This window comes from Nuphar pumila, chromosome 3 (genome assembly GCF_984573655.1).
Source record: "Nuphar pumila chromosome 3, dmNupPumi1.hap1.1, whole genome shotgun sequence".
Lineage (NCBI taxonomy): Eukaryota > Viridiplantae > Streptophyta > Magnoliopsida > Nymphaeales > Nymphaeaceae > Nuphar > Nuphar pumila.
Window position 1 is genome coordinate 111,461,826 of NC_143251.1, and position 12,498 is coordinate 111,474,323.

The 12,498-nt window shown below is 41.1% G+C and overlaps 1 protein-coding gene across 2 annotated transcripts in view; it reads right to left on the bottom strand.

Moving 5' to 3' along the window:
- Positions 1–806: 806 nt before the first annotated feature.
- Positions 807–12,498, bottom strand: part of LOC149843304 (serine/threonine-protein kinase STY13-like) — a 32,441-nt gene continuing 20,749 nt past the window's right edge. For both annotated transcript variants that reach the window (XM_089999711.1, XM_089999712.1), the window contains exon 4: positions 807–1,539. In XM_089999711.1, the coding sequence (XP_089855837.1) occupies positions 1,200–1,539 (340 nt within the window). In that variant the 3' untranslated portion in view covers positions 807–1,199. The remainder of the gene's footprint in view (positions 1,540–12,498) is intronic.

A 12,498-nucleotide genomic window follows, 5' to 3' on the forward strand; every position in this document is an offset into this window, starting at 1 on the left:
AATTACAAATATATAAGTAGGTCCCCTTATTTTTGAAAAGGGGTAAAATTTATAAAATGTCGTTAGCAAAAAAGCAAATGATCTAAACACCAAAACTTGCTATTTAAAATAAGTACAAATAGCAAGGAACAGTTTAGAAGAGATGGAGGTAATTGAATTTATGAAAAATTGCGTGGAACAGTGACATGGAGCTTGAATGAAACATGGATTCATTAACATTTGGACCATATTGTTTGTCATTTCAGATTTTGAAAAATGATGTGACGTTCAGATATTGATCACCTTGTGGAGCTTCTGTGAGACGTGGGGGAGATCTGATGTTAAATTTGTTTCTTTTGACATTATCCATCTAATAGTAGTTTATATTAAACATACCTAGATTTCAAATTTAAGTTTTAAGTTGAACATTGATTTATTTTTTATTTTTCCTATGATATCACGGTGGGTTTGTATAATAGGAGTTTGGTATATGTTTGATGCTATTCCATATGCTGGTGTGTAGTATGTGTCGTGAAAAGTTTCCCATTTTTCATGTTTTAATCTTGGAGAGTTCCTGAAATAGATTAAGTACCCTCCTAGGGATGCGCAGAAGATAAAAATTGATATGCATTAGAGAAACTGATGGCAAACAGACATCCATCATGAAAATTAGGATCTGCTGTTGATTTTGATGGCCCCCCTCGTGGTTAAAGAATTGAAAAATTCCTACACTGTTTAGGATCAAAAGTGAATAGAAACGTGATTCAGATAGGATGATCTCATGTGTAGGATAGCCACACACACATGCATGCATAAGGATTTTCCTCTTGTACAACATACAAACATAAATATTTTTTCTATTGCATCATGAACATTGTCTTCTCATCTCATGATACAAAGAAATGTAAGAAATCTGCCCAGAGAAAGGTAAACATGTAATCATATAACATAGTAACCAGAATATCCTGATCTGTGATCAGCAAGGATACCAGAGATTTGATAAAATCTTCTGAAAGAAAGAAACAATGTCCACACTTAAGTAGAAGATCATACCAAATCTCTATTCAACAACAGCTCAACAAAAACATAAAACAACAAACAGTAGATACCAGGTACCAGTAAATGCTGGAAACTGGGAGCCAGAAGCAAGTTATTCTTTGCCTAGACAAAAGAAAAATAAAAGATAAATATACAGGATTCGACTACTCCTGGGGGCATGACTAATCCAGAGTCATGGGTTGCATCATGCAGCATCTAAAACGTGCTTTCCTGACGGTCGTTAAGATTTCCCGCTGCGCATTTTCAAGCATCCTGACAACCTCAGTGAACGGTGGACGCACATCAGGATTCACATCCCAGCATCGAGTCATGATTTCGCTAAGCACTGGAAGGCAATCATGGGGAATGGCTGGCCTCACCCCTTTGTTAACAACAGCGAATGCTGCCTGAACTGCCGTCATGTTCTGAAAGGGAAGAGATCCTGTTATGAGCTCCCACAAGACTATACCAAAGCTGTAGACATCAACTTTCTGAGTGTAAGGCCTGTGCTGGATCATCTCTCTGAAAACATTCAGAACATTCCTTTTTTAATTCAAAAACACATTATTAGCAGAAAGATGACAAATATGACAGCAAACAATGAAAACAATGCACTCAAACTGAAAACAAGGTCATTAATTAATAATATATTTAAAAAAAGTACCAGGATAAAGAATTGGGAGGCAGTCTTAATTCTACGCATGGAAAATATATTATGAATTATTACTAGAACCCAGTAAGTCAAACCTCCATTACAAGGATAATTTCAAACAAGTGAATGCAATGAAGATCATCTTTTTGTTTGCTTTTTTACATACAGAAGCTTGAACTTGAAAAGCAGTTTAGACTCAAATCAACCTGTCCTCAATATATTGCAAGCTCACCCAGTTCTTGATTCCAAGAGGTTGTGTTGATTCAGACTCCAGAGTTCCCACGTCACTCAAGCTATCATAGTTTTGACTTGTGCCAAAAAGGTAAGCCGTTTTGATGACTGGGAGACGGTGGTCATCTCAAATATCAGCCATTTGTTGCAATCGACACCATCCCTATCACTGAGAATAATATGATAATAGCCAACTTTGAAAGCCACACATTTCTAAAATGGTTAGTATGTCAACAGGCTCATAATGTCCTAGAGAAACAGCTACACAGCCAAAGGGTTAACCTACAATCTAATCCAAAATTCCAATTCCACAGCCCCATATAGCAACCATCCACAAAGTCATCTAGGCCTATGGAAAAGAATGGACAGCCAACCTTCGCATCAGGGATATTAAAGTGGCCAACTATGATACCGATCAGGAATGGTAGAAACAGTAAACTGGGGAGCTCCACTACAGACCCCTTTTGTCAATTTAAATAGTATATAAAGACATCGGAACCCAACTATGAACTAAAAGTGTGTTCTGGAAGCTCAAGCACAGTTAGATCACCTCGAACAAGCCAGTCATAAGTGACTTCATGCAGTATCCGAACCTCATGGTTAGGTACTACAGAGGGCTTGAGCAGATAAATTCTTACTGATTGCATGAGGGTGACCCACTCACGGACAACATAAAGAACAAACAAATGAAAAGAACAAAGTCATGTTACTAAACAGTTATAGTGGAAGGCACAGTCCCATGATGATCATGTTCCCATACCACATTCTCCAAGAACAAAATATTACTTTATTATAAATAAACCTGGGAAAAACTTCAATCATGAGTTGGAAATTCATATTAACCACTTTGGCAATTGGCAATTGGCAATTAATTGTGTTAATCCTAGTAACTTCTTCACTGTTCTTTTTCCTAGAAAAAAAGAATGTAATAACATAAATATGACACACTATAGAATTATTGGCTTTTCACAAAATGAAGGATCACTTTGAAGCAACATAATAGATGCAGGACCACAAGGGCTCCCACATCTGGTAGGGGTGACTCGTGAATGTCACCAAGTTGACGGGACATCACAAGCTCGAAACTCATGGGTGGCGTCTCTTGCCGCAAGGTCGAAGCTGGGTGTAGGACCTTAAGGGTTTTACCAACCAGAGTGAAATGAAATGGGGATCTTCGAAACACGAGCTTAGATTAACAAGAGCAAGTGTCAAGAATGACACTAAAGCATAACCCTTAAAAAGGGTATAACTGGAAACAAAATAAAAATAAAAATGTATTCTTTATTGATATGTAAAAATAAAAATGTATTCTTTATTGCTTAAGAAGCATTGGAGAGAAATACAAGAGGGGCTGCACCCCTTTATATACACAGCTGAAAGAGGACTCAATAGAGCTGTTGGGCACAGTCCAACAGCTCTATTAAGAGCTGTTGGACTGTGTCAGTCCAACAGCTCTATTGCTAGTCAAGTCTGGACAGGACTTGACTAGCAACAGTCATTCTAGTTCAAACTGAACTAGATGACATAAACACAAAAAATAAAAATAAAGAAAAAAAATTACAGAAATGAAAGAAATGAAAAATGTATTTATATATATATATATATATAATAATATAATATTATTATATATACATATATGTACAGTTTTACATTTTAACACTCCCCCTCAAACTTACGGTACAATGAGCGAAAGTTTGTCTAAGAGAAAGTGAAATCGGGGAGCAGCAAGAGGCTTTGTAAAGAAGTCTGCTAACTGATATTCTGAAGTGACATATGGCAGATCAATTATCCCGTGTAGATATTCCTCTCTGACGTAGTGACAATCCATTTCGATGTGTTTGGTGCGTTCGTGGAATGTTCTGTTACTGGCAATATAGATCGCACTTTTTGTTGTCACAACACATTTGTGAAGCCTTTGTTGCTTCAACTCCCATGTCAGCAAGCAGTCGTCGGAGCCAAACTACTTCAATGGTCGTGGTTGCCATGGCTCTGTATTCAGCTTCGGTGGATGAGAGAGATAACTTCTGCTGCTTTTTACACCTCCACGAGATTAATGATTCCCCTAAAAAGACACAAAAGCCAGTGGTTGAGTGTCTGTTATTGGATCACCTCCCCAATCAGCATCAGTATATGCAATTAAATCAAGAGAAGAGGAGGAAGATAAGAAAAGTCCTCGTGAAAGAGAGGACTTGATGTATCTGATAATACGCATGACTGCTCCCATATGAACAGAAGTAGGAGCATGTTGAAATTGACTTGCTGTATGAACAACATGTGCTATATCTGGTCTGGTAATGGATAGATAGGAAAGTGCCCCGACAAGCTGTCTGTAAGGAGTAGGGTCTATAAGAAGTTCTCCATCATCAATCTTCATTTTAACATTAATAACTTCTGGAGTGTCGACTTTCTTATCATCAGTAATACCAGACCTGAAAACAATATCAAAAGCAAATTTAGTCTGAGATAATAAATATCCTCTAGGAGAATAAGCAACTTCAATGCCTAAAAAATATCTCAACAAACCCAAATCAGTCATTTCAAAATGAGATTTAAGAAGTGTTTTGATTGTTTCAACTCTCTGTTTATCGCTTCCGGTGATGATCATATCATCCACATAGAGAAGAAGCACAATGATCCCTGCATCAGAATTCTTAATAAACAAAGCAGTGTCAGTTAAACAGAATTGAAAACCAATATCAATCATAACACGACTAAACCTATCATACCAAGCTTTTGGTGCTTGTTTAAGTCCATAAAGAGCTTTTTCTAAGCGAAGGACTTTACCCTTAGGAATACTTAGACCAGGAGGGGGTTCCATATATACTTCTTCAACTAGCTTTCCATTTAAAAAAGCATTTTTGACATCCATTTGAAAAATAGACCATTTTTTGATAGAAGCTAAGGCAATTAAGGTTCGGACAGTAGTCATACGAGCCACCGGAGCAAAGATTTCTTCATAATCAATCCCATATTCTTGGGCATAACCTTTGGCTACTAAACGGACTTTATATCTTTCAAGAGTACCATCACTCTTGGTTTTAATTTTATAAACCCATCGACATCCTATAGTTTTCTTCCCTGGAGGAAGATCTTGAATATTCCATGTAGAAGCCTTTTCAAGTGCATCTAATTCAGCTTTCATGGCTTCTATCCATTTGATATCATTTTTTGCTTGAAAATATGTGGATGGTTCTTCATATGAGTGAATTAATGCAATAACTGCCCTATATGTGGGTGAGAAAGACTCGTATGATACAAACTTTCCTGGAGGCCTTGAGATTCGGGTTGATTGTCTAGTTGGAATGTTAGAATATTTCTCAAGTGCACATGGAGGATTAGACTCTTGTCGCCTGGAATATTGAATACTAGTATCTCTATGAACTTCTTCATTTTCAACATTAAGATCAATAATTCTTTGATCATCATCAAAGTTACAGTCAAGGTCATATTCATCAGATGTTGATGTTAGATCTAGCAAAAATGAGTACTCAGTGACATCTTTTAATTTTCTAAAATCAAAGAAGCTCTCCTTTTCAAGAAAGGAAACATTTCTAGACACATATAGTTTATTATTTTTGAAGTCAAAACATCTATAACCTTTCTGGTTTTCAGCATATCCTAAAAAGGCACAGAGAATCGCACGAGGGAAAAGTTTATCATTTTTGTCAGTAAATATGAAACATTTGCACCCAAATATTCTTAGTCTAGAGTAGTCTGGAGAAATGTTCATAAGTTTTTTAATGGGAGTGATATTTTGTAACGAAGAAGATGGCATCCTATTAATGAGATAGGTGGCAGTTAAGGCAGCTTCTGCCCAAAAGTCTTTCGGGACTTGATTTGCTATTAATAAAGTCCTAGTGGTTTCTATAATATGGCGATGTTTTCGTTCTGCCAGTCCATTTTGTTGAGGTGTATAAGGACAAGATCTTTGATGTGTGATGCTATGCAATTTAAGATAATTTTGAAAATCTGTGGATAAAAACTCTCCCCCTGAATCTGTGCGAAAAATAGTAATATCATTTTGAAACTTGTTTTTAACCATATTATGAAAAGTTTGAAAGTATGAAAATACTTCAGACTTATGTTTGAGAAAGTACATCCACGTATGTCGGGTGAAATCATCGACAAAAATAACATAGTAAACAAATCCTCCTTTAGAAATTACTGGTGCAGGACCCCAAACATCCGAGTGTATTAATTCAAGTGGTCTTGAAGAGAAAAAGGTTCTGTTTTGAAATGGTAATCTTTTCATTTTGCCGAGAATACAATCTTTACAATCAAATGATTCAGAGTTACAAAATTTCCCTAGATTTGGAAAATGTTGGATTTTGGCTATACGTGGGTGACCAAGTCTCTTATGCCACAGTTCCAACTCTATTTTTTGAATATTATAACAAAAAGCTTTCTTCGGCATTTCCAAAAAATCCATGTAATAGAGTCCTCCTTCTCTATGGCCTTCCCCAATCAGCTTGCCTGACTGGCGATCCTGTACCCAACAACCATGAGAAGAAAAAGAAATATTACACCCATAATCAGAAATTTGAGATACAGATAAAAGATTTAAATTTAATTTGGGAACATGTCTAATTTCTGGAATAAAAAATTTTTTGTTTTAGAAATTTTTTCAAAATTTCCTATTCCTTCTATTTCAAGAGAAGTCCCATCAGCAGTAAAGACCTTTGACACACTTGTTTTATTTTTAACACATTTGGATAGACTTTGATTATTTGGGGTCATATGAAAAGATGCACCAGAGTCAAGAAGCCAAGAAATTTTACCTAGATCAAAAAAAGATGAGGTTGCTGCGCCGGTTGAAGCTTCAGATGAGGAAGAGGCACCTTTGATGAGAGGCTGAAGAATCTCCATTAGTTGGGCCAGGGAAACTGGTGCATCCTGATCTTTAGGCTCCGATCCAGCAGTTGCAGCTCTTTTTTCTCTCAGCTCCTTAAGTTTGGGACATTGTGGCCTGTAGTGTCCCGGTTCATGACAGTGATGACAAATAACTTTCTTCTTATCATAGTCACCATTTTGTCGGTTAAAGTGAGGAGGCCTATATGATCGAACATGATTCCCTGGTCTAGACACGGCTAAAACGGAATCATCTTCAATTTTTAAAGAACCTTTCCGGAGACGATTTTCTTCCATTGTTAACTCTTCAATAGTTTCAACAATAGAAGGAATTTTTCCCCGGTGAAGTAGGGCCGATTTAGTAGTTTCAAATTCCGGCCTTAATCCAGTGATAAACTGGTAAAAATGTTCAGCATCGAGTTGTTTCTGACGAAGCTCGATGTCTTCGGCACAATGCCACTTTGGTTCTAAAAGGGAAAGTTCTTCCCAAAGTTCGGACAACCCATTGTAATATTCACGAATAGTTTTGTCTCCTTGTGTCATCATTCGAACTTTTTCTTGGAGGTTGCACACGTGTGCAATATCTTTAAGGGAATACATATTCTTAAGGTATTCCCATGCCTTATCAGCATGATCAAATTTGGCAAGACTTGAGCATTTTTTAATGTCAACGCTATTGATAAGCCATGACATTATCTTCGCATGAGATATTCTCCATTCTTTCCATTTCTTCTCGTATGAGGCAATAGCCTTGATTTTCTCTTCTTCCGATAGAGGGACCTCTTTATCTCCCTCCTTTTTAGTAAGAGATAGCTTAGGTTCCGAATCGGAACCATCCACAATCCCCCATAAGCCTTTTCCCCATATATGGTGCTTCATGATTGAAGCCCATGTTACATAGTTCGTATCACTTAGTTTCATAGGCATGATGGTGACTTTATCATTGTCATCCATCGATTACAAGGAGAGAAAGAATAGGGATAGAAGAGAAGCAAGAAGGAAAATGAAAAAGAAAGGGAAAAAAAAAACAATACAACAAGATGTGAAATCCTCTCCAATGAAGTGATAAAACACTTCTCTTCAAGTGGCGAACACTTTTGCAAACGGGCACGGAAACCGAGGCAGCTTTTCCTCAAGATTTAGTACTTCTGCGGCTCTGATACCATGAAATGAAATGGGGATCTTCGAAACACGAGCTTAGATTAACAAGAGCAAGTGTCAAGAATGACACTAAAGCATAACCCTTAAAAAGGGTATAACTGGAAACAAAATAAAAATAAAAATGTATTCTTTATTGATATGAAAAACCAATTGCTTAAGAAGCATTGGAGAGAAATACAAGAGGGGCTGCACCCCTTTATATACACAGCTGAAAGAGGACTCAATAGAGCTGTTGGGCACAGTCCAACAGCTCTATTTAGAGCTGTTGGAATGTGTCAGCTGTTGGACTGTGTCAGTCCAACAGCTCTATTGCTAGTCAAGTCTGGACAGGACTTGACTAGCAACAGTCATTCTAGTTCAAACTGAACTAGATGACATAAACACAAAAAATAAAAATAAAGAAAAAAAATTACAGAAATGAAAGAAATGAAAAATGTATTTATATATATATATATATAATAATATAATATTATTATATATACATATATGTACAGTTTTACATTTTAACACAGAGGTCAGCCAATGTGCGGTTGGTGATGGGGTGAGGGGTTTTCCTTGGATTATCCAAAAAGAAAAATATAATAGATGCATCATCTTAGTTCTTACTCAAACTGGAAATAATGCATGTACTGGTGCCCCTTGGTCAGAATTCCAGATGGAGTCTACACATAGCAACTGGGCTCCTAGAATTAGCGATTAGTAGGTTATTGCTATTTTCTACGTTTACTCATTTGTATACTATGGGATTAAGTGGTTAAAGATATGCCCCACACAACTCAAGCAATGTAGCATAGAAGTTGCATGTACTCATCATCGATATACTATAAATTTGCTTGCTAATGACCTAGAAAAAGCATTTTCGTTTACCAAGCACAATGCACAAATGCGACGTCCTTCAAGAAAAGGAAAACAGGTACTCGAGGTATTAAAGAGAGATTTAGGGTGATGAAGAATCAAACAGAGAGACACCCCATGGCTCTTTTAGCTTCTCCATTAATAGAATGATACCCCTTGTGCAATATTCTTATTTGTATTTTGTAGTATTCCTAATGGAAACTGCATGCATGTGTTTGCACAGGCATGCGTGTGTAGGAATGCACACTCGCATGTGTGTGTGCATGTGTGCATATACTTGAAAACTAGTAGCCTTTAGTTTTCATGGTTACAAAATTTTAAGAACATGGAAACTTGAAAATTTTGCAATATTTGGTGTTGGCAATAAACCAGAAATTTCAAGAAATCCCATCATTTGCAGAGATTATCATGAGCAAGAAGAGGTCTTCACCCAATAGCAATGAAACAAGCTTCAGTATCATAAGCAAGAAAATCTTCACTCGGGTAGAGACACGTTATGGGGAGGGTGGGCATGTGCCCACCTTGACCACCAGTGCCTGACCCAAAGGGGGCTGGGGACCTCGTTTCCCTTCTTGAACCAAGCCATCTTATAGGGTTGGGACAGTTTCTCGGTTTTGAGGTTCAAGGTAGACACTACACTCTCGGACACCATATTCCTGCATGCTCCGATATCAATGATAATGTCACACGCGTGACGCTCACAGTTGCATCGGGTTCTAAAAATATTATTCCTCAACCATTGTGATGGGGCCGACTCCTGGGATACGGTCAATACATGACGGATGAACAACAAATTTTCGACGTTACCGTCAAACTCTACAATTTTCCTCTTGTCATCCCCCTCAATAAACGACTCACCCTCACTCTTATTATCGGATGTTGACTCCACAATACCCTCGACGAGATGGGTGTTTTTGCTTACAGTAGGACACTTAGACGCGACATGTCCTAACTCCTGACACCTAAAACAACGGATGGTAGACTCACTAGGTTTGGCTTTGGACCTGGTATTGTATGCGAGTCCGAACTGGTCAGGTCTGCTCTAGGGGTGGATTTTCAGTCCTCCTTCTTAGGAGAGCTTGCTCCCTTGGTTGGGAAACTCGACTTAGGCCGACTGAACTGTTCACCACGGGAGGTCCTATATTCCTGCCTCCTTTTCAACTTTTCCTCAACGTTCATGGCGTAACTGCTTGCCTGATTTAATGTCTCAATTGTGACACAACTAAAATCATCAGAGATAACAGGACGGAGACCAGAAATATACCTCGTGACCTACTAGCGGGCAGTCTCCTCGATCTGCACTCGTAGGGAAAGACGATGGAACTCAACAGTGTAGTCTGCCACAGTTCGGGTGCCTTGACGCAGGGTCAGGTACTCCTTGTAAGCTCGCTCGGCGTGGTCTGAAGGCACGAACTTTGACTGCATCAACCTCTGCATCTCCTCCCATGTTTGTATGTGCCCTAGTCCTTGCTGCTGCCTCGACCTCTGCAGCTCAACCCACCATGTCTGCGCTAGGCCTCTTAACCAAGTGGACGCTAGAGAGACACGACGGTGCTCAGCAACAGTGTGGTAGTCAAAGAAAAAGTGTACGGCATAGAACCAGTCCAAGAACTGCTCTGCGTTGAATCGTCCTACGAATTCCAGAAGGTCCAGCTTTACCCCGTAAGTGGAGGGGTGCTCTGGTGCTCACTGCTGACGAGTCTCCACCATTCCTGCAGGATACTCATTCCAGAAAGCGTCGTCGTCCCACACTGCTTCATCACCCTCTGCGCGGTACTGCTTGCCTGGATGCTGGTGCTGACGAACTCCCACGATGTGTGGTCGGCACTCAGGTCACGCCGGTCCCTGCTGGTTCTGTCGTGGTCTGGCCTGCCGGTGGGTGGGAGCCACCTGTGGCCGGCGTTGTGGCACCGGTATGAAAGGGGGTCCTACTAAAGGTGGACGGACTTGCCAGGTCTCGGGCTCTAGGTGGGTAGGAATGAGATAATACGGGTTTGGGTTATGATGGTGGTGTTGGTTCGGGTGTGGTATTGGGTTTTGGATCCAGGATGGGTTAATTGGTTGGTTCGGGTTCGGGTATTGAGTCTGGTTGGTATAATATTGGGATGATTCGCCCGACTGGATATGGATCGGGTCTAATCCTAAGCTACTCGTCGGACCCAGATTTGGATAGGTTGGATCGGGGGTCAAGTTGTGGGGATAAAAGGCTTGGTTTCAACTCGATCCACGATCCATATGATTATGGGTCTGGTTTTGACCCGGGTCAAAATCAAACTGGAGCTCCGTCCGGGTCTGATACAAGTTTGGGTCGACATTGGATCCATTTTGGGGTTCAAACATAATGGGTTGGGCCTGATTCGGGGCGAACCGCGAACCAAACCCAACGGGGTAGGTCGGGTAAGGGGGTTCGAAACTCGGGCCTGCTCTCGGGGACCCAAAGGATGGTCCCCGAGACTCGGGCCTGGGTCCCGTGAAAAAAAAAATTGAGGCCCGGACCCATCCACACGGGTCCCCCTGCTCCCGCCCGCTGGTTTGTTGCCATAAGGCCTCCACGCGCGGGATCAGGGGGAAGGACAAGCTCCTTCTCGAGTCGGGTCGCTGCGTTGGGGCCTGTAGCAGGGCCCAGCGTGCTGTTGGGGTCCTGCAGACCAGACCCGGTCTGCAGCAATCCCACGGGGACTCGCAGTCTGGGCTGGGGCGCACCCGAGTGCAGTGGGGTGCTAGCCAGGAGTGTCGGGTTCACCTAGAGGATGCCACCGGTTATCGGATCGGGGTGAAAAGGAGGTGCCAGGCTCGGGGCAGGGGTGCAATCATCAGAAGCCGATCAGCCTAGGTCGACTGCAACAACAGTTGTTTGACGGTCGACGTTGTCACCCGATCCTACTCCCGTATTCAGCACAGCCACCGCACGCGCCTCCCCGGTCGACTCGATGGCCACAAGCCGATTCTCAACCCCATCTAGGCGTCTTGACATGCTAGCCACATCCCTGCTAACGCGCAACATGTTCTCTTGCATTTTTGTCATCATCTCCATCATCTGCAACATTAGATCTTCGTTGTCGGCTTCCTCCCGTTCGTTTCCACTCACCGGATCGCTCCTCGCCTCTTGAACCATGTCGCTGACGGAGGAGGAAACGCTGGACTCTGATACCACTTTGATGCAGCGCTGGGGGGTAACCCTTCACGTTTGTTGACAACGGCTAACGAAGGCACGACCCTCATGGTCGTGCGATGTGCAGAACTTGAGAAGAAAGCCCACCTATAATCGGCGAGGCTTGTTTTGTTTTTATTTCAATATTAACTTCAATGAACAATGAACTGAACAATAAAATAAATAAACGTAAAGAAAAGGGGAAACAGGCAATAGAAAAAAAGGAGAAAAGTTGTTGCAAAACTCAATGTTCTCTGTCCCACGCAACCCTAGGAGAGGGTTTTTAAAGTCTGTTGGTGGACCCGGATCGCGGGTCCAGTCTTGGACCCGAGTCGTGATCAGGGTCGTCTTCACGTTGCTGCTGGATCCGTAACGTCCGGACTGTTCCTCGCCTGGAGTAGGTACGCAAGGGCACGTCCCTGTATCGCGGCATAGTACCTATGATCGGATCGGACCCATGGGTCCGATCGTCCATCCTCTGTGGTTGATCGGGCTTCCGGGCCACGCCTGGGTCACGTGGTATGGATCCCATCGGGTACTGCTCTGCATCAGTTTTGCTAGCAAGCACCTTAAAATCAATATA